This window comes from Agrilus planipennis, unplaced genomic scaffold (genome assembly GCF_000699045.2).
Source record: "Agrilus planipennis isolate EAB-ADULT unplaced genomic scaffold, Apla_2.0 scaffold117, whole genome shotgun sequence".
Lineage (NCBI taxonomy): Eukaryota > Metazoa > Arthropoda > Insecta > Coleoptera > Buprestidae > Agrilus > Agrilus planipennis.
Window position 1 is genome coordinate 129,627 of NW_020438912.1, and position 23,819 is coordinate 153,445.

Consider the following 23,819-nt stretch of genomic DNA (forward strand, 5'->3'; position numbering starts at 1 on the left):
GTACGTACGTACGTACGTACGTACGTATGTACGTACGTTCGTATGTCAGCATTTTTTTCGTTTTCGATATCTCAAGAACGGATTGAGATATCGCCCTCAACCAAAATTTTTTCGAAAGATATTATCATAATGAAGATCTGAAAGAAATTTGAACGAAATCGGTCAAGCCGTTTTTTTTTTATAAAAAAAAAAACGAATTAATTACAAACAATTTAATTAAAATACGTTCTAATCTAATCACAACAATGAAGTTACGGAATCAATAATAACGAAATATCATTATTCAAGACAGGGAATAACATATTATAATAACATATTATAATAAAAATTTGTTTATAACAAAATGAATTGTTATAAACAATCGATAAACAATAAAAAATAGTATTTACCAATTGACTGATGCAAGTACTCTATCAATTCGGTTTTCTCAGACGAAATACTGTTTCTTATGGGTTTATAAAATGACGAACTCTCAAACATTGTTTGTTATTTATTATTGTGCCGCGTTTTTTTCAAACCTTAGAAACGAATGTACTTTACAATAACTGTATTATCTAATGGGAAGTTAGTCGTATTAGCACCGACCAAAATGTGCTCAGACCAATTTTTTTCCTATTGGTTCTGATCCTTTAGAGAATAGAAAGGAACAGGTAGAAAATTTTATCTGTTTTCAAGTGTACTCCTATTTTCTGTTATATTGCTTAACAGTTGTGCTCTAAAGTGTATATCTATTCTTTTAATGAAAGATCAGATCAAGTGTTACTGTTTCTTATCTCCGTAACGCGACATAAAAAAATAGTCCGGTAGGCATTTGCGTCACTAACTAATTACTCAAAATAACTTAACGCCAAGCGGACAAACAGAAAAGTTCCCAATTAGAATTAATGGTAAATTTACTGCCACCCCATTCGTACTTGTCCTTTTTCTATTTCCGATCGGTGATGGACAGTAAGAGATTTAACATTCACTTATTATCGTTACAGTTGCCAGTAAAACTCGCATTTACTTCGACAAACGTGGATTTTTAGTGCCCCGTCTATGCCGATTACATGTAGCCGATAAAAAGGATGGACGACCTTTCATTCTCCCGAAACGTACCAAACTTATACCATCATTAACTAGTAACATTACCAAACATTAAATTTTTATTGAATCCTATAAAAGTAAATTAATGAAAATTGATTTCTTTACGTATACATGAGAAATTGGATTTTTTTATAGTGGAGTCGATGCGGTGAAAGACACCTTCTTTCTATCTATCTAACGCCAACACAACGCCGAGGAAATAAAAATTAATTTACACCTCCTTTATCAATAAAACGGCGTCCATTTACATATTCACCCCGGAGAAGGCCTTTCTTTCCAACCTTTTTACCCAAAAACAATGAAAAAAAAAATAATGAATAGACCACCTCATTTGGAAAAAAGATAAACGAGCATTACATTACATTAACAATCAAAATTTAACCAGTAAATACGGACTCAAGATGAGAAATAGAGGATTGATGGACTGATGATCCTGGTCTGAGATTGAATAGCTACTCTTCTTTCGGTGAGAACATCGATGATGTTTCACCAACATCTTTGAATCTTAGTACAACTGCATCAATGAACTTTACGACCTCGCTTACGTACCCTGAAGATACCAACAACAGCTGTTGGCAAAACGTCAGATAAGTGACTCCATCGGTATTCTCACGGGGTCATTAAGCTAGAATTCAGATAACGCCAGCCGTGAAAGTCTTGGTCTTTTGATAATCATATATTTACTACAATTTTATATAGAAATAGGAGTCAGTAAGAAGAAGGAGATGTAGGATAATAGAAAGGTAAGTTAATAACATATTAAAGAAGTAAAAGGAGTAAAGAGGGGTAGAGGTAGATGTTCTAGTTTTATGGAAGGATGGAGTCCAACCTATGTTGCGACTGATGGCCTAAAATGATGACAGTTGCGAAAGGTGCATGCTGACCCGTGAATAAAAATATGTAATGTATCAAACAATAATTAGAATTCGACGGAACATCCCTATAAGAAATTCCTAAGAAAATATTCAATGTGCGGTGTTTAAAGCCTTCGGTTTCTGATATTTCTCTTTGATTTCGAGGTTAACGAGATCATTGATTCCTTTAAAATTTACGTTAATTTCTCTTTAAACCGGACAATTGTCTTTGAATAAAAAGTAAACATTAAATTAAAGATACTCATTCTGATCACGACAATTGATCGAATGAACGAACAGTTAACATGTTGGATTATAGTTGTGCCCATCCGCGTTTAAGTCCGTTAAATTTATCAACATACAATTAACATGTAAGAAACTCGAGCGCGGTTTAATTGTCGTTTTAACGGTACAATTAACGTCCTCGAATCGATTTCACGAGTGCGTCGCCCTGTTTTAAGTTAAGATCACGATTACACGCAAAATACACAGGTACAAATTGACATTGATACTTGCGCTTCCTTCCTGTAGACAAACGCACAGGATTCATTATCTGACAGGCATCAGTAAGTACATTTTCTCATAATTGCTCGAACGTAAAACTTAAACAACTGTAACACAGAAGCGAACAAACACAAAGTGCTACAATTACATCATGGACATAGTCTATATGAACTAAACCAAAAGTAATATGTACATCCAGTACACTGAACTTATTTGAAAGTAATAGAAAGTACGAGGGTGGATTGATAAGTTTCCGGCCTGACCAAGAAAAACAAGGTTTTTAAAAATTTTTTTTTTTTATTTCTCAACATAATCTCCTCCAAGGCTGATACATTTCTCATAGCGGTGTTCCAGTCTATTAATGCCATCTCTATAGACTGATTCGTCAAGCTCCTCAAAATAACCATTTACAGCTTCGATTACTTCTTCATTGTCCGCAAATCTCTTACCGCCAAGCCATTTTTTGAGATTAGGGAACAGAAAATAGTCACTCGGGGCTAGGTCTGGAGAGTAAGGAGGGTGCGGCATCAATTCAAACTTTAGATCGTTGATTTTAGCCGTCGCAACGATTGACGTGTGCGCTGGTGCGTTATCGTGATGAAACAAGATTTTTTTCTTCGCCAGATGAGGTCGTTTAATTTTCACCTCGTGGCTCAAACGTTGCAATAAGTCTGCGTAGTATTGACCAGTGATAGTATTACCCTTTGCAAGGTAATCAATGTATATAATACCTCTTGCATCCCAAAAAACAGTAGCCATAACCTTGTTCGCCGAAAAAATTGTTTTTGCCTTCTTTGGAGTTGGTTCCCCTGGTCCAATCCACTGTTTAGACTGTTCTTTGGTTTCAGGAGTGTAGTGGTGGACCCACGTTTCGTCAACGGTTACGAATCGACGCAAAAATTCGCTTGGATTACGCTTATACAATGACAAATTTGCGGTAGAAATGTTTTTTCGAATCAATTTTTGGTCGACTGTTAGCAAACGCGGCACCCATCTTGCACAGAGCTTTTCCATATGCAAATGTTGGTGCAAAATATGTTGCACACGTTCATATGACATCTTACAGGTCTCAGCTATCTCACGCACTTTCAATCTGCGGTCTCCCAGCACTATTTGATGAATTTTTTCGATCATATCTGGAGTTGTGACCTCAACGGGGCGTCCTGAGCGAGGCCCATCAGAGGTGCTCACACGACCCTTTTTAAACTCGGAAACCCACTGCTTAACGGTTGAATATGACGGGGAGGATGTCCCCAGTGTTGAGTCCATCTCTTTTTTAATTTCCTTCGGCGTTAACCCCTTCAAATAAAAGTATTTGATGACAGCACGATTTTCCTGCTTTTCCATTTTTACGAAAACCACAGAGGCGTCTTGTTCAGCGTGCTGTCAAACCTACACTAGCAAGGAGATCGGGCTGAAACTATAGCTACAAGCTATCCAAGGATGGTACTATAGAATGTCACCTCAAGGTAGGCCTAGTGGCGTCATCTCTTGGTTAGGCCGGAAACTTATCAATCCACCCTCGTATGTTATCGTCCGAGAATTGTAAGTTGCATCGTTTTGAGTGGTCAAAAACCCGTTTTTTTTTTAAGAACCCGATCAAATTATCGTTTTTAGGGTTCCGCACGTCCGAATGAAAAACGGAACCGTTATAAGATTATTCGTGTGTCTATCTGCCCTAATTATTTAATTAAGAATGTACCACAATAACATTATACAATAAGTTAATTGGTAACCTCTAAAAGAAACAGATATTATAAATTTAATTCTGCCACGTTAATTCATTCGTGAGAATAAACAATACCTGGACATTAATCAGGTACTAAAATTTAAGGCAGATATTCATCGTAGCATAGAAGGGCATCAGTCCATAAAATTTAAGTGTATTTTACGTTTTCTGGAAGACTAATATCTGCTTCACGGTAATTACAGAGCACGTTTCGACGTGAATATTCCCCGATCTCTTTTGTCAGCCAGATTACCTGTTGTAAATAATCTGCCAGCTTAGAAAGTGTCTCAAAGGGTGCATTTATTCTGTTCCACACGCAATTCTTTTGCAGGATGAGCCGAACGGAATGCAGACGTTACTTGTATGATATCGAACCGGATGTGGTATGTATTAGGTACTGATAGTTTTGCAAAGGATATAATCAATTGAAAAATGGCATTAAAAATACTCCGGGCGGAATAGACGTACTGCTAGGACGTCATTAGAATATTTCGCACCAAATTTACACCAATTCGTAATCCAACACATTTTTACAGAAATTTCAGTTGACCTTGAGGCTATTCTTCTTGGAAAAGGCAAAAATGAACAGGTAAATACCGTGTACACCCGTTTTGTTGAGTATTTAGGTCAGTTTAACTATAAATTATCTCTAACAATAATGACTTATGTAAAGGATGATCCTTAAACGTCAAGAAAACTGATGAATATTGCACTTCTTCGGACAATCTATATCGTCAGGTGTTAAAGAAAATTAATGATCACTTTGACAAGTTAAATGTCTTACTATCCAAAAGTTTGCTTCAGCTTGCAATATTTTGCCTTTGTGCAGAATGAATTAATAGACCGTTTTCAACCTCTTGCAATAATCTTTTAATTTAAATCTACGAACATGAATAATTTAAAATGATTTGTAAACGACTTGGATTTTATCAGACTTACATTATTAAGTGATGGTAAATAGAATAGAGGTATTATATCTACTATTATATTTGTTTCTAATAGAAATTATAATTAAAAAAAAAAGTATTAAAACACTCAATTAGATGCACCAACTTTGTACACAGTCTATTTCTTGCTGCTTTCTTTCTAATGCTATTAAGCATATTGCAAAAATTTTCAGAATTCATAACGAATAGCAATACTATACAAACAAATAACACTTTTAAGTATTAAAAGGATTAAAATTCAAATCTGTATTAATTTGTACTTTGCAATGTAGGTAGCTAATCGGGAAATACCTGATAATCTTCGTTCATCCATTCACTAAAGTTATTTATTGGTGAAATGGAAGTAAAATAGATATTTGGCAAAAACCACAGAAGACGAAACGACCACGTAGAAAATGATGCACTTATGGGCTATTAATCAGCGCGATTTGGAGACAGTGTTTTGCTTTTCTGTCGGCGTTATCTTGTCCGAAACGCAGGTACAGCGACATTATTTATGGGTCATCCCGGGGACAATCAGATATAATCACACGGCCCTAATCAATGTTAATTTATAGCGGTCCTTCCTAATAAACATATATGAAGAACCCTTTGTTTGTTCTCTCTCGTTCACTTCGCCGAGAGGATCGACATTTAATAATGAGACTCAGTCGTGACGGTGCCATTTGCCGGTTCGAAACGATTGAGGTGGTTTTAAAATCTAAACAATCGTTACCATACGCTATAGGGTGGATGTATGAAGAAAACTGATCGCGTCCAAATGCTTACAGGTGGAACGATAACGACAATAATAAAAAAAAACTTTTCATATATATCAATCCAATGCTCATCTCAATGGATTTTTCCAATCTTGGGCTCGTTCGAATAAGGTTTAAAGGGACGATCTTAAGGGATGCATTGCATTAACAGGAAACTATAAAAATATAAAAACAATCAATACCAGGGAGATATTGCTGCACTTTCTTCCCTTGAAGCGAAATATATATACTATTCCCATGGATAAAAGAAGTAGACAATAGATACACTTCTTCATTCCTTCTTTTTCCAACTGTCTTCCCTAATAGTCATCATTTGAGAGCACAGAAAATTTGAATAGTTTAATTCTACATCTCTAGACAAAAATTTTCAGTCTCACAGTTTTTCAGAGTCTTTCAGCGTCTCTCACAGTCTTTCATAGCCTATCAGTTATTGCCTAGGTGTTTTTATGGATCTCTCACAGTCTCTGTATGAGAGACTCGAACGATAAAATTGTTAATTCAGAGATTCGAGTCTCTCACAGAGAGACTGAATGAATAAAACTGAAAAATTGAGAGACTCGAGTCTCTCGTAGAAAGACTGGGATCTCTGAAATATGTTAAACCTATATAATTTTAACCATGTCTATCGAGATACCACTTATTGAGAGATTCGAGTATCTCGTTCAGAGATTCGAGTCTCTCACAGATAGACTGAATGAATAAAACTGAAAAATTCAGAGACTCGAGTCTCTCGTTCAGAGACTGGATACGAAATGAGGATCTCTCTATTAGCGACCCGAGTCTCTCGTTCAGAGACGCTAAACAGTTTTTTTGATAGTCTCCCGTCAGTCTCTCTCAGTGACACCAGAGAGACTTGATGAGAGACGGAGACTCGAGTCTCGCTTTCAGAGACTCTGAGAGACTGAACATTTTTATCTTCGGCATATGAGTGCTCGCATCTTACATTTACCCCAAATTGCTTTAATAGATGAGTAACCATTCCGAGTTATGAGATACATAAAATTAATATTCTCCAGAATGTTCTTCAAACTTTTCTATCTTGCACGATAAAACACACCACTTTCATAGTTTAGCTAGTTAAACACCTGCCTTACGACTGGTAATAAATGGTAATTAAAAACATTAATAGATAATTAAGACGCATTCATGTAACGTTGTACTTAAAGCCTTTATTACAATGAAGCACGTCCAATTAATGTCACTAAAAGTATAAAACCTGTGTATTTAAAAGTAGCTGTGTTATTAAAACGTTATAAAAAGGAAAAAGGCTCTTATAACGATCAAAAGGGGCGTAAAAACAGAAAAATACTTACGTTGTATCGAACGTGTTAAAAATTATTGCATTAATATTGTTATCAAAAATATATGCGTGCCTAACGAAAACAAAAAGAAAATAAATTTAGAAATTTATAAACATAACTCCAAAAATCTTGTTGTATAATCAAAAAAATAAATTTTTAATAAAAAAGAAACAGAAAAACCAATTTTTTTAAAAAAATCTGTTGTTTTAGGGGTTTGATTTTGATGACTTTACTATAAATGAATTTCAATTTCTTTCGATCTTCGGTATCGCTCTTACTTTCTTTAAAAGATTAATGGAAAGTATACTTTTCTCTTTTTTAGACGTTTGGACCAAGAATTTTAGTAACTTAGATATATCGTATATTTACGTTTCAAAAATATTTGTTGATTTGTACATTAACTCCATTAGTAGGTACTTTGCAAACGTGCACATCATAAACAAAACCATGTTAGTATGCAAATACTTAAGCAATAGAAGGATAATGTGAAGTAAGATATATAAATTATTTTTTTCCCAAAAAGTTGTAGAAGATCGACGATCTTTTTGAGACTTTCCAAAAACAACATTGCAACAGAATTTCATCTAATTGGGTCCTGCCCGATATAATACAAATTTATGTTCACATTTAGTCTAAAACAGGATTCGGTCACACGGATCTAAACCGCGGCTCGGATGGCGACTGGACACTGCATTGGGCCTCCGCATCGGTGTATACGACGAACACTGGCGGCGACCGCGGTATGTGATTTGTGGTGTGACTGCCACGGACATCCTCTATCCTGACTACAATACGTATACCCTTATTCTTTTCGCTCAGGACACCATTCCTCCAATTATTTATATGGATATTTTTATAGAAATATTCACCGGCTCATTGTCGCGCCCGGACCGAAGTTTATATTCCCAAGTTCCGAAAGACAAATGCGGCGTGCGATGTTGCGAGCGGGTTTTTAAATTTCAGTGCGATTTTACGAAACAATCCATATGAAAGGATTGAAAGGAATTTCGAAAATGAATGAAGAATGGGTTAAAAAGGACCAATGGGATTTACAGTGATCGAGTGGCATGCTTTCTAGGCGAGTCGCGACGTACAGGTAAATTTGAATGACATACACCTTGACCTTCATTGATTTCTATATTTCTACCTGTTAAAAACGTTTACAGTTCACGCCTAACATTTGCCGGTCCAAAAAAATTGTCACTGACGGAAGATTGAAACGTTGGTTTTTAAAACGGGGCCTACTGCCAAATGAAAGTGCAACAATGCAGAAAAGATTACAGCCACGTGTTTGAACTAAGTTACACGGAATAATGAGGAAGTAACTCTGACGGTTGTTAGTATCTCGGAATTTTTTTTGTTAATTCCAGCAGTAAACGCTTGTCATTGTCATCCATGCAGGGCACCATTAGTACCTCCCACAGTTCGCCATTTATTCATTTATTTCCTTCAAGTCAAAAAAATATTACATAATTCCGTTTTTATCGCTAAATAACGACCATTAATACGGTCTGCAGTTTCTTAATATTTTAATTATAAAACGTACCAACCACACAAATAATTAGCAATATTATGTAACAAGACATTAGTGTAATTGTAAAATCGCAAGTTTTAAGGAAACAAAACATGTTAACCGTAATAGTCAACACTAAATAGTTAAAAAAAACAAAAATGGCGAAAATATACCATGTCGAATAGTAATAGTCATCCATTAAAAATAAATCATGATTTTGTTTAATGCTATTGTCTTATGATCTACACAAAATGATGCTACCGAACAAACAGCGCTACTTTTCTTGTTCTGTTCTCGAGAAAATTTACCATTATTAGTCGAAAATGACACACTTACCGAGTTTTATTCTTAAAACTGTATGAAAATAAATAAAAGTAAAGCAAAAATATTGGTAAGGCAAGAAAAAGCAGGGAATGAGTGAATATAAAGATAGGAGACGAAAAATTAGAAGAAGTGACTGACTTTAGGTATCTAAAAAGTCAGATAACTCAGGACGGAAGGAGTTCTAGGGATATAAACCAGAGGATAGCGCAGGGTCGAGTCGCCTTTAATAATAAGTCACTTCTATGCTCGCCAACTGTTAATTTATAAATTGGAAAAAGGTTATTAAAGGTGTATGTTTGGAGCTCGGCGTTATACGGGTGCGAAACATGGACAGTGGGCGCGGCGGAAAAAGAAAGGTTAGAACCGTGCAAAATGTGATGTTACAGGCGAATTATTAGGATACCGTGGATAGAAAAGGTTAGAAATGAAGAGGTATTAGAATGAAAAGAAAACTGAGGACTCTACGGAAGTCGACTAGAAATAGGCGAGATAGGTTGGTAGGACACCTTCTCAGGCATGATGGTCTAGTCAGAAACAGGAGAAGTAGAGGCAGACCTAGATTAGATTACTGTTCGCAAATAGTTAGGAATGTGGGTTGTTCTAGTTTTGGGGAAATGTCAAGATTGGTCAGAATAGAAAAGAGTGCATGGAAGTAAGTGTCCAGCCAGTCTTAGGACTGACGACTTTATGATGATGAAACAACACCACAAGTTTCTGATTATAATCAATAGAGTAAGCATAATGCAGACTCAGGTACGATCTTTTTTTTACCATGAGGAACAGTTTTGTTATTTCTACCAATGGACGTCCTGTTGTAGGTACCAAACAGTGGAGTTTGATGTGTTTTCTGTATGTTCACGTAGGCAGAGAGCGTTTATTGATCCGTTAATCGTTGATGCAAGCAAAAAGTCAAAGAAACGCCACAAGACTGTTATGATACATTCTTGTAAAAATGTGCGATGTACGCCTGTGGTGACAACGCCGATAAATAAATTGTTAAATGTTTTTCTGGCCGCTATGGTTGTTGTCATCAGGCTTGATAGAAACGCACGTTTCTTTCATTTATGAGTGCAACGTTGTTGTTGAACCTCTCTCTCTACGACCACTAGACAGACGATCGGTTTCTTAATTAAACTTTATTTGCTGGCCTTTATATATACCGGCATTTTCTTGTTACAACATTAAAACAAAAAACCACACGTACAACGTGTACTGCGATGTAGTTTGTTTAAATGCACATACATGGGCAGGGTATGCCGCACTGTGATCGGTGAATCATTACCGAAGCAATTCAAGGGTGCATTTCGTCACAATTGATACCGCGAGATAATGGAGACAGAAATAATTGAAACAATTGCATAGACAGAGGATGCTACTAATAGGTATTATGTATTAAATGACATATCGTTTATTATGACTGATTCTTTTCAAGAAATCATATCCGGCTGTAGTGTGACCCAAATGATTAATATTAATATTTTCGCTCATTATTTTGGTCCTTTTTATGTATATTGATATTACAATTCATCTTTTTTTTTTCTTTTTCTGTTAATAAATATATACAATTTGTAGTTTTTCTCTCTATTAAACTAAAAAACTAGCCAAAATAAAAAGTTGTTTTTTTCTAAGACTATGCTTTGTATGACGCCCGTTGAGTATGACGTATTTGTCATTTCCCTTCGATGTCATTATAAGCGGATTTTACTGTACACCAAAATTAGTAGGTACCTGTAGAAGAAAGAAACAACGCTCATCACCTCTTGTGTCAAAGGAGCAGTGATATAATAGACCTACACGGATGAGCCCATACAAAATTTTGAAAATAAGAATTATGGAAAAGATTTTAATTTTACATAAGGGTTCAGAACGAAACAACTAAATTAACAAAAGAGATATCATATCAAATTCTCCACACTTATCTAACTGATTGCAAAATATTTTGGAATAAAACCCACAGGAAGTAGAAGTACCTGAATCACTGTTAAACATATAAATTTTGTTTACGATACTTCCAACGTTCTATTCAATGACAGGTATAATAAAATTCTTGGGTATTTGAGGTGTTATTACCCATGAAACAACAAAGAAGAGAGAGAGAGAGAGGGATCCAAGTACTTAGTCCTTCATTCGTACGCTACTGTGTGAGGTATGAGTAATTAATTATGAGACCTTAAAATTAAAATTCTGGATAAATGGTTTATTTCCGGTGGAAAACGAAAACTGTTACCAATCGATAGAGCTCACCCTCCTGACCTATAACACATGACCGTTAGTTTTCCAAAGAGATCGCTTTTAAGAATAGTAAAACAGATGAATGAACCTTTGTTATATTTGAAACGAATTTCCCCCGTAAACTACCAAGTTTCGGATGTCGTGGTAGGTCTTTCTATGACCACGAGAGAAAAACTATTAGCGATACGGCCACCGCTTTTGGTCGCGCGCTTCTTTCATGTAAGTACAAGCAGAGTCGGAGCGTGTCGTCCATGTGAAATCGCGGCAGGCGCGAGGAATGCCGCCTCTTGTCCGTCAGTCGCGTCTTTTTTCCGTTCCGGACCTCCTTCTGTCGGTCATATCGTCATTCTACGCGGCAGTTATGACGATCTGTAGCACGGACACGTGTGCGGTTTAGATCGCCTGGGCGCGATATCGACGGCCGCGAGGCGCATAACTCGTCGCAATAATAGCCCGAAAAACGCATGCCTCTCGCTTCGCTTTCATATTTTGCCTCTCTTCCATTCTCTACCATCTCTCGGCCAGGCTCTTCTTTCGTAGCTTCTGCACAACCGTGGGCACATGAATTATTTATTTTGCTCACCGATCGAACCGGGAATGCGCCCGTGTGAGAACGAACACCTAGCAGAATGAGCCCACCAGGAGGCCGTGTACCGCGACTTGTAAGCATTCGCCGCCAAAAACCAAAACCGACTCGAAGACGTTTTCTCTACATTTCTTTGCCTAGATGCGGTGTGCTTAAACGTAAAACGTCTTGCCCATTTCCATCATGATCAACAATCATTAAAACCGTGTTCCAAAATGTGGCCTGAATCTCGATTGGTTATAAACAAGCTGTCAATTGTGAAACATCCCTTCCTTCAGCAGCACACCCTGTTTTTATTTATTTTGCCGCTGCCGCGCCACTTCTTTCTCCTATGAGGGAGCACACGAATTTTTATAAAGGATTGTAAGTGCAAATACTTTGCCTCACTGATGAAGAACACGAATAACTGCACTTAGTAATATTTATTTACAAATATACAGTTATTACTACAAATATATTGAAGACCCTGAACTTGATGATTTTAATACACTAATGCTACTAATTGTTGTTTGTTGTTTACTTAATTGTTCTTTTTTTTGTTGTCTTGTTATCATGAGTTGTGTCAGCCTATTTATAACATAATCTCCACCCTGATAGAGGAAGGGGTGAAGGTGCTAACCAACTGGTTTCTAATATTATTTAAATACTTGAAGATAAAGTAACTTAAAGATATTGTTACCTGCAAAGGTCGATACCCTAAAATTACACCCAAACCAGATACATATAATATTTGTACAAACCCAAAATATATTGAATATTTTTGAATTTTCAACTTAATGATTCAAGGAAAAGGCAGGTAAATGTACCCTGGCCTGAACACACCCATTTACTGCAGAACGTATGTTCGTCCTTAAAAGTTGTGTCTTCATGACTGAAGGATTTATTTAGACCTTATAATTACCTATTACAAATGATGTTTTATGACGTCTATCCATTTTCATTTACATAACTATAAGTTCTGTTGAGAAATTGCCATATATAACCAAAGACCTGAAAGTTTTCGTTATCCTTGTACCGATTTCACTTGTTGCTTTTCTTTGCGCCACTATTTCTTTAGATCAAATTACACTCATGTTTTTTCTTTGTTGTTTCCTTTTGAGTAAAAATTTTCCTGGGTTAATTAGATCATCTTTGGATCTACCTTTGTAGAACCGTACGCAACGTCAAAGGACTAGACTTAATTCCCTTCAGAACTAATAGTGCGGAAAAAAGCTCCCTTAGTTTGTGCATAATCTATAGGATATATAGGTTCACGGTATCCGACGTCTTTTTATTTTTTCATAAATGCCCTTGTATTCGAATTTTTGAAATAAGCGAACGTCGTAGTATTTCCATTGTTACCGCCGTTCCAAGGTCCTTCAAGTGGAGACAATGGCTTTTCGATCCTAATGTAAAATAATCGTCGATTTTGTCTAGAGAAAACCTGCTCGCAGAAGCGGTCGCGAAGAAGTAGAAAAAACGTCAGCAGCCGTCATATCGCTGCCCGGCAGATTTATGATCGCCTGTCCTTGTTCACCGTTCTCCTGTCGTCCGACGAGAGAGAAAGGAAACTTGGCCGGTATTAATATTTCCATAACAATATTGCGTGTCCGTCAACAGGTCTGGATTCCGCGGTCTCCCTTTATAGTAGCCGATGCTCATCCATTATCAACGTCCGTTCGTCCGTCTGTTCGTTCTCAAACAGACAGAGCGCGGACGGGAATGAAACAGAAGAAATAACCAAATATCATAAGGACATTTGCATGCCCAGACGCTTGTCTACGCTGACAGATTTATTGGATAACTTCCGCGGAAAGTCATGCTGCATCTCCGGTATTAAAATCTTTTATTGTAACGTCAACGGTTAAATCGCTGGCTTGCATCTTCGCTCGACTCGATTTCCTTGCTTACTCGCACTCCTCACGCGCTATACTATGTCGATTCATACTCGAACGTAGCATTTCGCTCACTACGTCGCTACTGTTGCTACTTTAGACTACTGCAGTTATTTGGATACTTATCAATAATACAACAGGGAATTGCAAAAACAAGAAGTATCTCGAAACAAATTACTAGCAAGAAAATTAAAATTGAAAACTTTTTTTGTCGCATGAGCCATCCATTTAGGGTTGCCACCCGTACTTTATTATAAAGTATTGTACTCTATTTCGACTGTGCGTACGTTATACTTTACAAGACACATAAAGTACGCAAAAATACTTTATTTAAGGCCTTAAGTAAACATCGTAATTTTGTAAGCGATTATTCGAAATTCAGAGTACTTTTACATCAATAATATTGCACAGAAAAATGGCAAGCCATATTTACGGAACAACCTGATTTCCCAAATCTGTTCAAAGTAGTGTCACTTTTGCTGTCCGTTCCGGCCACTTCAGCATTTACAGAAAGAGTATTCTCTGTTATGAACGCAAAGTGGCGGGACGACAGGAATAAAGTTTCATTAAAACTAATGAAAAATGAACTTTTAGTTTACTTAAATCTTTGTTTACCATGTTTAGAGGCTATTAATGTATTTAAGAGCGACAGTGTTAGTTTGTTAGTGGCTGCTAGGTGTAACAAAAAATATGTTTTTAAAAACAAAAAATAAAATACTTTATTTTTATGCTGAGTACTTTTTTTTGAACCTTTTAGTCGAGAAATACTTTATGTAAAGCCTGCAAAGGTGGCAACCCTAGTCGCTACTGTTGCTACTTTAGACTACTGCAGTTATTTGGATACCTATCAATAATACAACAGGGAATCGCAAATAAAAAAAAATATTAAAATTTTAAAATAATTTGTTTGGACTCCTTCCCCATCCTTATCACAATTCACCCCTTTAGGAAGTTGTCCTGATCGCCCAAAATAGAAATTACGAGTAGGTATATAGTAAATATTTAAACCTTCAACCTTTACTAATTTGAAGTCGCTCACAACAAATATTCCTTAAATAAAGAGCAACAAATATTTTGTTAAATGTTCGTCAACGATTCATTAGAAAAGCCATTAAAACCATTGAAAACAAAGAAACAATTTTCGAATTATAAAATAACTCATAGAAAATAAAATTGCTTTTACAATGCATGACACATGACATGTTCTTTTTTATGAAAATCATAATTTATGTGGACGTTATTTTTTACAATTATATGTGACGTTTTTAAATGTCGAATGTAAAAATCCGTTTAAGTAAGAGATTCTTTTGAAAGATAATTCGTCTATTTCAGAACAGTTTTATGGCCTCTCAAGCCAGAGTTCAGAATTTCTTCCCTGTCTCATTCGTAACATAACAAAAATATAGCGTCTACGAACCCCAAAATGCTTTTGTTTTGAAGATAAATTTCAACAACTGTCGGAGAAAATTACTTAAATCTAATAATAGCGATCGTTCTCGTCAAAATGGTACAATTGAACAGGAAACCCTTATTTCAGGGGTGCCACGAAATGTCTACCAAAATAGATCATTAAGTCATTTTAGCATAACAATAGTGGGTATATTAATGAATGTTTTCGTTTAACACTTTACCATTTTATGTAATTAAACAAAAGTTTAAGTTATCTTAACCGTGAATGTTTACCTAGAACATATTGTTAGTAACACTTATTTTTAGTTACATACGCAGAAAAAACAAAATTATTGTCACATATCTGACTAATTTCAAAGAGAATTAAAAATTTCTATTTTTCTGACTTTTTCGTTTGATGTAGCTTTGCGAATTTCCTTCATGTCAAAATTTCAAATTTTACTGGATTATGCTAGAAGCATGAATCTTTTACAACAGTACTGGAACAAACAGTTTATTAATAATGTTTCATATTAAATTCAACTTGATACCTACTAATAGCTCTTCCTAATAAGACAAGGAGAAGAAAGGACAATTACTCGGTGGTGCAAGGGTTCTGTTTCCGTATTGTCAGTTACATGAAACCCTAAAAAACAGCAAATAATACCTATATTAACCAGAAAGAGAATTCCGCAAATAATCTGGAGTGTGCGCTCTTTGTATAAAACACTATCTACAGACTAAGTACCTACTCTTTGAAAACTTGGTAATGGTAGAAAAGGAGAATGAGTTTTGCCGGTAACATGAAGTTTGCAATTAGGGTTTTTTTGTATCAGTCTTCAAAGTAAAACGGTGGTAAATGCACTTATCTATGTGTGTGGGTAGGCAATTATAGGTAAAACATACGCGCTTAGCACATAAACATAGTTTAATCTGACAGGAACATAATGTGCATTTAGAGAAGTCACAAAAACAGGATTGTACTTTGCACGATTTACGTCAAAAGTCCACTTACAGACGGGCGCACGACCAGAGAAGAAAATTCTTCTTCCAAGAGAATTACTGAAAATAAAAATTTTGAAAATCAACTTCTAAAACGAATATCCTTATTGTTTAATCCCTAAAATAATATTTTTTTGTGTAATTTATGCTGTAAATAAACTGAGTTGCGTGACCAATAGCGGTATGACCTAGAGGCATACATTTAATTTTTAGATCACCGGTTCAATTTCGGATCTGCCTGTCCTGGTCCAAGTTTCTCCGCGATTTTCTGGGGCAGTATATAATAATAGTCAGCAGATAATATTTCATTTCTATTCTGTCTTCAATTCACGTCCGACTCATCGTTCTCACTTCAACTATTCAACCACCATGATTCCTAAAAGGACATTACAAGGAGCCTTCCGCCTTACTCCCCAGTGTATTTCTGAAGGACTGTCCGCTCACCAACACTAGCAACTGGTGGGAAAGAAAAATCCCAAAAAGATTATCCGAAAGTATTAGCGAATTTTTGACTTTATCTTACTCTACAAAGCCAAATTGCTTAAATTCTAAGCTGACTTGTACTAGACGTAGTGCCTGCTATGAAGTTGCCATCAATTGACTAATTTATATTCTTAGATTCATCCATAAAAGGATTTTTAAGTTTTTGGTACAATAAAACTCTTCTTAAAAAATGAAAACAAAACTTTTTCATTTATGGTGGAGGTGCTCGACACGAATTATTTAAAATTATGACAAGAAACCCATCCTTAGGATCTATAAAAATTACTACTAATACTATTTCCGATGATCCAAACGCTTAAGGGGGAAATATCAACTGAATCCTCAATCTTCATTTATTGAAAGTCTACAGATATATCTCATGTATTCCAAATAGATAATTCATGATTTGGAACATCTATCATAATTCGTCATTTCATTGTTTCTTAAAGCATATGACAAAATAGATATCATTATCATTTCGAGGGCTGTGCTTCATTACGTCGCGGTAGTATGCGTAATAAGAGTGGATCCAGTTCAATTTGCTTAATATATACAACGAACATCAAAAGACTTTGCTTACTCTGTCGTGCCAATACAAACACGAAGATCAATTTCAGTATGTAATAACGACTAGTAGAAATGCAAGTTGCGTCATCGCTTATAGTTATATGTAAACACAGGAGTGTGACTTCGACAATCTGGCGCGTCTCGTCCTCGTGCGAACGGCCCTCGGGACTGATAGCACGCTCCCTAAATAGTCTTGTATTAAGTCAGCACCCACTACCGCAAACCAGAAGGGTTGCTTTTAGTCGGTCCATACTGAATCCATGACTGACACATTCTAGTATTCATAACAGTAAGCCACGGTGAATTTATTTGATAAACTTTTATTAGGTGCAAATGGAATCCTTACATTCGTGTGACTTTTAAGCTTTGGGGATTCCGTCATAGGAGAGTCGTCTTAATTCACTATTTATGAGGGTCAGATACGAAACAAAAATCTCTTCAAGTTGAAGAAGCTTTCTGAAGCAATTCGTAAGCAAAATGAACACAATAAGAGAAATTATTGTGATGGGACCACCTCCCTGTTTTCGTGACTCGTAACGCAATCCAAATCATCATCATCATCATCGTCGTGATCATGATCGCCTCCCAAGCAATATCTTTGACGGTTGATAGTTGCGTTAATCCGTGTCAGAATAACATTAAGATACTCCACTAATATCATCAGTGATTTATGAATTGAATAGGTAAAACACTACGGATGAAGAGAGAAAGAGACGGATAAATGAGAGAGAAAGAGAGACCCTTCCCTTCGCGCCAGGTGAGTAAGAGGCGGGACCTGGGCAGGTCCGTGGTGAGCGTCACTTAGTCAAATGCCGCACGGCAATCCGGACGTTCAAGAAAGACACTCAGTGAGTCAGTTAGTCTGTCCATCACTCGGGTCCTGTCGATACAGTCATTCGCCCACGCGTTGCACTTAGAGACCTACGCATCTCTCAGTCTGTCGCTGAACGAAATAATAAAGGTCCCCGTTAGGACCCCTGTGGCACACACTATTCTTCATGCGCGCGTGATCCTTTCGAGCTATGATAGAGAATCATAATCAAGACTCTATGTCATATCATTATTAATAGGTGGTGGATGAATCCTGTATGATAAGGGATTTGAGGAGCATCAGCAGCAGGAGTAAATAGAAAGAAGAGCCAGAGCAGCAGGAGCTGCTTGCTTGGTGCAAGTGATGCCGATGCGCGAGTGAATCCGACTCGGTCCGAGGGTAGCGACGACGCCGCCCAGCGCCGGCCCCCCACCAGTCGGCGGCAGCGCCGTCGGACAGACAGCATCTCGGCGTCGAAGTGCTCGCACGCGCCCAACCAATCGCGGCATTTCCTCCTCATAAGACATGAGACCAGAACATCATCATAATCATCATCATTACAATCGTATCCGTCATAATAATAACGTGGACGTCGTCAGCGTCTTCGTCTGAGCGTCGTCGTCGTGACCAACGAACGTGGTGCACGGTGCACTCACCATGTGTACAGTAACAGTTTCTAGTTCTTTTTGTTAATAAAAAAATCGGCTTCATCGTCGGTGAACTACTGTTGTGAGTGGACTTGTGTAGTGGTGTAAGTCATGTCACGGCGCAAACAAGCCAGACCCATTCGACTCCTGGAGGACGAAGAGACGACGGCCTCTGGAGCGGCCGGAACCGCAGGAGTACTCGGTAAGTCGTTTGAGACCTCAAACATCCATGAGACACTATCTCCACGAGCACCATCAGAAAAATCACACAATATTCATTGTTAGGGACATTTGAAAGGAAGCCCATCGTATCCAAGATTTCTAAAGGATACTTCTAGATTGGTCGGAAAAACTTGACCCAGTCTTGGAAAATTTTCCTCAACTCTTGTCATAAACTTGGGGAAAACAATTTCAATGTTCGTTGGTTCACTTCTCAAAATTATGAAAATGGGAAAATTCAGCCATTTCCTTTAATTTTCCATGGAAAACCAGAAGAAAATCAATCACATCAAACTATACTTTCAAGCCTTTATTAGTATGATGGATATGAGTGTCTTAATCTGGCACTTTTTCTTTAAATAAGAAGTCTGATGAAATAAAAGTATTTCAATCGAGAATTTCTTCATCAACATTTTCCTCAAAATTGAAGTAGACAACTGTCAAATCTGAAGCAAATACCCTTCTCTGGTATGTTTTTCAAAACAGTAAAATCGGTGGCATTTAGAATTCTAAAGGTTATTTATTATATGTTAAATTACTTTCACTGGTCAATCCTCTTCCTTTTTCACCAATGGATTAAGTGAGATTGAGAAAATTCCATAAATGTAAGCTTTGATTACATGCATTTATTCCTAGTTCTGTCTTGTTTTCAAACATTTTATTCCCAAAAACTGTTTTTTAAAGAACTTATTGGCATGTCTCAATTTATTACCAATTTTTACCTAACTTTATATGATAAGTTAATTTCTGCTCAAACTCAAACCTGTTTCGCAAGATATTTTGGACAATTAATTTCTTATTCCGTACATTTCCTAAACTTTTCTTCATCGTTTGTCATTAAACTTACACACATTGCCGATTACTTCTCGAGCATAAACCTGTTTCCACATTCTTAAACGATGCTGTTCATAAATATCAAATTTTATGAAGTGCAGTGGTACCATAATATTCTTCAAAACCAGAAGTAATATAATACCTCGGCCGCGATGCTAGATAGGACCTAAAGAATTGAACGGACTGTTAGGCAGGCACGGTACCACGTATACTAACACGTTGAAACATCTTCTACAATAAGAAAGACGTCGAACAATTAAATTATTTACAATCGACACGATACATTTATCATAACCAAATGGAAAGGTTACTCTATCGTAAAACAGAAAATGAGTAAAGATTAGATAAAGTTACCTGCATCTTTACATACTTATACTTGTAAGCAATCTTAGTAATAAGTTTTACATTAACAGACGGAAATAAAATTTCTCTTGGCGACGGCAAGTATGATCCGTAACTTAATCGTTTAATAAAGTTGAAGGATGTTTCTACGTTTCGATAATGTTCCGTTTACCCTGGAAAATACTCGGGAATACTCATTATATGTCATTCTGTTCTTCGTTCCGAGTGTGTGCTGTAGACTGTCAGAAATTGCGGCCGAAAATAGAACGGAGAAATGTCAATGGATCAACAACTTGTAACCGTTGTTCTTGTTGCTTTTAACGTTACGGGTGTTGAAACATTGATTAATATTTTATTTAAACGACACAAGTGGGCGCTATTCGAAACAAAAGAACACTTAAACAATGTTCTACGAAATTATCTAATTGTTTGTCGTGCAATTCGAGACTTAATGAATTACAAAGTGATTAGGTTTATATGCATTAATTTCTTAACTAAACCCATTGATGGATTGATGGATATCAGAAATAACATGGACGTTATTTGATATTTTTTTGAGGCACTACCTAATTTATTAAACTGTAAGCGAGCCAGACTTTACTTTTAGGTCATTCCCTTTTTTGAGAAACTGGCTTTTATGATAATGTGGTTTTTAGGCGCTCTTTTTTAACGTTAAAAATAAGAAGTATGTTTTGTTGTAGTAACGAACCTTGGCAAATTTTGCAATATTAGGCAGAGACTTTCAATTAACAAGGTTCATTACGTGTTTTCAACTATTAATCATTACACGGGCAAGTATACCTACTAATCATCGCTTTTATAAGCTGTTTATTTGGAATCGTTAGAGGCTGTATTTCTTTTATAGTTTTATTACTCACCATCCATTGTTAGATGATCATAAAAATGCAATAAAATAAATAGGTGCATAATTGCTTTTATTGCTCGAAAATTTCGTTTTTTTTTTTCTTTGGACATTGGTTTTTAAAATTTTATTAGTTTATGATTTACATTAGCCGTTAATTTTTTTGTCTCATATCATACACAAACATACAGCTACACAAAATGGACCCATTTTTATGGAAACGAAAAATAATTAAGTTGAAAGTATCTAAAGTGAGTAACACGATTGGTACCAATTAAGAAAATTAAAATGTTATGCTGTATTTCTGTTCTTCGTGCCTATAAACCATAAATAAAATCTACTTTGAGAACGCAAAGACGTTTTGTTTCCAACCGGAGCTACTTTTTTTACAACAATTCAAATTATACATATAATAATTAAAATTAAAAACACAAAAAATTTGAAGTAGAATTACGTTAGATAATTACCTATAAGCATTTTCACAGAATATCCACTCGTTATTATTATTATTAAAAACATTGTTGTAGTACCTATCACTTTTACAATGGTTTCTAATAAAAAACCAAACTGGATCTGAACCAAATCCTAATTATGTAGTGATATTAAAATATAGATTTCTGATGAATTTTTGATTTATTATCGATTTAAGGTTTCTTCCTTAAAAAAACATACTTAGAAGGCACGGCTGACCAACTAAATTTTTTATCTAGTACAGTGTAAACTCTGTATAACGACACTTAAGGGAATGAACATTTTTCGGTGTTATAAAGAGTGGTCGTTAAATGGAGAGAAATAAAAGATATTATTTTACTATTCTATAATAATATGCATTTACCTATATAGTACACATTTTGCACACGAACATTATTATTCATACATTGCGTATAGCTTGTTATCTTCGTCTGATGTTTTTTGCTGCTCCAATATTTTAATTGTATTTTGTTACGTATCTTACTCAGATCTTGAGATACTGCTGGATCAATTTGATTATATAAAAAGTATTTTTTTAATAGTTTCGCTGCATCAAGTGCTTGTTTGATGCTTGGTGGAGGGACAGGATCGTCTTCTTCAACAACGTACACAGCTGCAGTTCTTATCTATTTCGGCAACTTAGAAAGTACTGCTTAATGATTTATAATGCCGCATTTTTGTCGTTAAATAGAGTGAGCGTGACGCTATATAGAGTGTAATATTGTATAGAAAACAATGTAAACCAACCAGTCAAGCAATTTCGACGTTTTAAGGAGTTTGTCGTTAAATCGAGTGACGTTATAAAGAGTTTACACTGTATTTTATTAAACATTATTAGACTAATTAGTTACTAGGTAACAGTTTAGTTTAATATTTTCTCTTTAAAGATAGGAATCTGAGGAAATGAGGTGGTAGAGTTTAAAGGATTCCATAAATATCTTATGAAATCGTTGCATCAAGAGGATACACCACTGTATTATTTAAAAGATGGCCAGTAGTCAGCATCAGTGATTGGTAATGAATGTTAAGAAATATTAAATTTGTATTTCCCCCTTGCTCATTATAAGTTCTTAAAGGTAAGAATTCCGTCCGATACGAATTAGTTTCTGTCTCTGAAGCTCGGCGAATTTTTCGATTTTTAGCAATTGAAAATAAAAAATTGTCTCAATCAAACCCACTTACAATAATTGTTTTATTCATGGGCCTATAATTAGATCCTGGCAGTGGTCATGGTTCAGTCAGTAATAAGTCGGAGCGGCGGTTCAACAATTCCAAATATTACAGGATCATAAATATGCTTCACTTTCGTCACCGGGCACAAAAACTGACGTCATAGTCGTCTCCTCGGTCTCGACATCGTCGAAATTGTTAATATTATCCTGTCATAAAGTCCGCTTAATTTGTTCTTATGATAGCAATTTATCCGGAGTTATTCAAGCAGAGCTCGCGAGGCATTTCCAGAGTGAGCAAGTGGACGATATCAAAGATGCCGCCACGATCTGCTCCCGCTGAACAATTTTTATTGAAACGTCGCATTACAAGGAAGTGCAAGATGCACCTGAACTTGCTGTATTGAAACTGAGATATTGTTAGATAAACGCATTTCGTTGTGTTGGATGGCAACAGAAACAACAAAAATGTCAGGAAATCCTGAAATTGAAAATCCTGGGAATCCATTAGTGCTAAATGAATAAACTAACATTTAAATGCCTTTACAAGTGTTTCAAATAATTCATTTTTGAAGCACAGGACGACTAGTTTCACGACTTATTGGAAGATTTTAAGACAATTTCCAAGTTCTTCCTTACCAGCAAACTATTAATCAATGACAAAGTAAATAGATGAGATGATACGTTCTGCCTTCATTCATGAATTGAGAGCGATATCCACAATCCGAACCAATGCATTTTACTATTAGTATAAAAATCCATTATTTGTCTAGTCTACTATTAAATGTATCTAAAGTTGTGTTATATGTACCATAAATATTTATATGCAATGCAATACCAAGTCAGTATAAGTAAAAATATTGTTGAGCTATTAATTATGTCGTACCAACAATACGATAAAAATTCCTTTCAATCATAAAATTTGAAAAGATCAAGGTTTCACTGACAATATATTTTATAAATAACTAACTTTGTAAGTTATATGTTGTATATTCTAGGCAATTGCCCTCGAATTCTGTAGTAGATTTACTCAACTGATACAAAAATTGATACAACGTTGTGAAATCGTTCTTTTTTCTTATTTAAAATAAACTTATTTTACTTAACCTCACTTTATTTAACCCTACTTGACCTTTGTCATTTAATGTTTCTAACACATGTCAAAATGAAATACTACCAACTAAAGATTGTATATTGCAAGGGGTAATTAGAGACACATTAGAAGCAGAAACAGGAGTTACGAGGAGTAGAGGTGGATCTAGTTAAGGATGTGCGATGTTGTAGTTTTAAGGAAATGCGAAGATAAATTTTGGAT

General features: G+C 35.8%; 1 protein-coding gene across 3 annotated transcripts in view; it reads left to right on the forward strand.

The window, feature by feature from the left end:
* Positions 1–18,258: 18,258 nt before the first annotated feature.
* Positions 18,259–23,819, forward strand: part of LOC108737499 (homeotic protein spalt-major) — a 141,953-nt gene continuing 136,392 nt past the window's right edge. For all 3 annotated transcript variants that reach the window (XM_018470367.1, XM_018470368.1, XM_018470369.1), the window contains exon 1: positions 18,259–18,809. In XM_018470367.1, coding sequence (XP_018325869.1) covers positions 18,719–18,809 — 91 coding nt within the window. In that variant the 5' untranslated portion in view covers positions 18,259–18,718. The remainder of the gene's footprint in view (positions 18,810–23,819) is intronic.